Raw genomic sequence first — 2735 nt, 5'->3', positions numbered from 1 at the left:
GGGGAGAAAGAGAGAGACAGACAGACGGAGAGAGGAAGATATCAAATCAGCTATATAATGTACGAACCTAAGTCTATTTGAAAGGAAATAAAAAATCTCTTGTCAGATAATGAAAATTAAATCTTCTGGAATATCCACCTCCAAACACAACATAAACCTTCCTCAAACTTTCAGCAATTTGGCTTTGTCTACAAATCAATATTTCACAATTTATCTCGATTTGCCGTGCTGATTTTATCTTCTGCTTTCAGAGAGTGAGCTGAAGGCACGTTATTGGATTTCGCTTGACACAAGATATGGATGATGCTGTCGTCGAATACACTAAACAGAGGCGCGTAGTAAAATGATCTTTTGCACGCAAAGAACACCTGGAATCCCCCCCCCCCCACACACACACACAATCCTTTGCTCTTTTTCTTTATTTTTAACACACCATTCATTGCTCCCTCGTTTGTTCGCATTCTTTTTCTGTGTCAGTTTATCAAAGCACGGAGTAGATTTTTTCCTATTTCGAAGATGGAGCTCTTGGTCGACAGCTCTTTTTTTTAGAAAGAAAGAAGAAGAAAACGGAAAGGATATGAGGCAGAAACGATACGTCGTAGTAAAAATCAAATTATGTGCTTTTCTGTCCTTGGGAATAATTCTACTTTCAGATAATAATATGACTGCATCCTTCTGGTGATAATAAAATAATTCCGAAGCGCGCAAAGACTACTTTCGGTCGAAGATATTTGCTGTATAAAAGCAACCAATTACATTTATCATTTATGATTATCTGTTTATCTATTTTGCGATCTCCAGCTCTGGTGTGTGTATGTGGGTGCATGTGTGTGTGTGTGTGTGTTTGCTTTTGTGTGTGCATATGTGTATGTGTGTGTGTGTGTGTGTGTGTGTGTGTGTGTGTGTGTGTGTGTGTGTGTGTGTGTGTGTGAGTGTGTGTGTGGAACTGTTGTCTCGCAGGGCATGTATCCTTGGGAAGGGGGAAAGGGGATGGGAGGTGGCGAAAAAGAGGTATTCTTATGTTTTTATGTATCTTTCATCATATGTAAGTGGGTATGTTCCCGCATAATTCTGCTGCAAAGCACACTGAGCACTCTTCCAGGGAAAATACTCCGCATAAATGCTATATCCATTACGATTCTCTTTGAGGTAAGGGGCGAACACTGTTGCTCTACTATGTTGTTAGATTCTGGTCAGCATCGTTCCAGACTGTCCTCCAAATTCCTATCACTCCCCTCCTTTCTCAAAACAGGTCCCTGTCCCTCTGAACAACTACCCTTTAGCCCGCGAGGAACTCATTTGATTCTTTTACTGGTTTGGCTTTCTTGGGAAAAGGGGACAAACGCTACAATGAATCCGTGAACGGTCTCTTAAAGTTGAGGTGCACTGGTGAGGGTTCCCAGGTTTTAATTTGGCCCAGGATTTTAGGATTTCGTTCTGGGAAATGACGCTCACGTCTGCAGGATTAAGGCTCTCTGTGACGTAAGACGACCATTTGCCTTCTGATCAGCCAAGCTTTAGAATAAGGGAGGGTACTGTTTTGTTTCTGTCTCTCTGTCTGTTTCTTGTCAGTGTTTATCCTTTTTTGTTAGAAGGGCCAAAGGACAGAGAAACAGAAAACTACGGGAGGATTGAACAAGGGGAGAATAAGAGGGGATGGACACGGAAGAACGGCTGTAAGAGAGGGGAAAAGAGAAGCAGAGAGAGAGATAAAGACAAAAATAGAGAGAGTGATAGAGAGAGAGAGGGGAAAGGAGGGAGAGAAGGGGTGAAATGAGGTTAAAAGTTAGCACCAGACATAGCGAAAGAGAGAGAGAGAGAGAGAGAGAGAGAGAGAGAGAGAGAGAGAGAGAGAGAGAGAGAGAGAGAGAGAGAGAGAGAGAGAGAGAGAGAGATAGGGGGGGGGGAGAGAAAGAGAGAGACAGACAGACGGAGAGAGGAAGATATCAAATCAGCTATATAATGTACGAACCTAAGTCTATTTGAAAGGAAATAAAAAATCTCTTGTCAGATAATGAAAATTAAATCTTCTGGAATATCCACCTCCAAACACAACATAAACCTTCCTCAAACTTTCAGCAATTTGGCTTTGTCTACAAATCAATATTTCACAATTTATCTCGATTTGCCGTGCTGATTTTATCTTCGAGTTTCTAAGGACAGCACTTATAAGCTCTAATATTTGTGTTTGCAAAAGAGAAGAGCCTGTATTTTCTGAATATGGCTATTCATTGTCTGTCGTGATTCAAACACTTTAAAAAAACACACCAAAGAAACCCCCCCCCCCCCCAGGCCGCCGCCAGCAAAAACAAAATGATGAAATAATATCATAAGTATGTATCTCTATTCAGCAGCGGAGTACCTTGCAGTATCTCCAAACAATGCTGGAAAAGAATGACGTCCTTGGGCTATAGCCGGTATTCCCTGTCACATCAAATATTTTACCTGGAAGTAGCAGAAAGGGTAAGTAAGACCCATGTGCTTTTTACTGTCTGTGCGTCTACTTGTTTGTGTAGTTACATTTTTTTTCTAAATCTTTGTACTTTCCCCTCCTATTTCATTTTCTTTTATTAGATCTCCCTCATAACCCCCCCCTCTCTCTCTCTCTCTCTCTCTCTCTCTCTTTGTCTTTCACTCACTCACTCACTCACTCACTCACTCACTCACTCACTCACTCACTCACTCACTCACTCACTCAGACGCTCACTCACTCAGGCAGTCTCTCTCTCTCTCTC

At 41.8% G+C, this 2735-nt stretch overlaps 1 protein-coding gene across 1 annotated transcript in view; it reads left to right on the top strand.

Annotated features, from left to right (window-relative positions):
- Positions 1–2735, top strand: part of LOC101846868 (UPF0764 protein C16orf89 homolog) — a 43758-nt gene that overhangs the window by 37867 nt on the left and 3156 nt on the right. The window contains exon 4 of the mRNA XM_005094708.3: positions 2352–2463. Within this exon, the coding sequence (XP_005094765.2) occupies positions 2352–2463 (112 nt within the window). The remainder of the gene's footprint in view (positions 1–2351; positions 2464–2735) is intronic.

Source organism: Aplysia californica, unplaced genomic scaffold (genome assembly GCF_000002075.1).
Source record: "Aplysia californica isolate F4 #8 unplaced genomic scaffold, AplCal3.0 scaffold00088, whole genome shotgun sequence".
Classification (NCBI taxonomy): Eukaryota; Metazoa; Mollusca; class Gastropoda; order Aplysiida; family Aplysiidae; genus Aplysia; species Aplysia californica.
The sequence above is the reverse complement of the archived record's forward strand: the minus strand, read 5'-3'. Positions and strand labels throughout refer to the sequence as shown.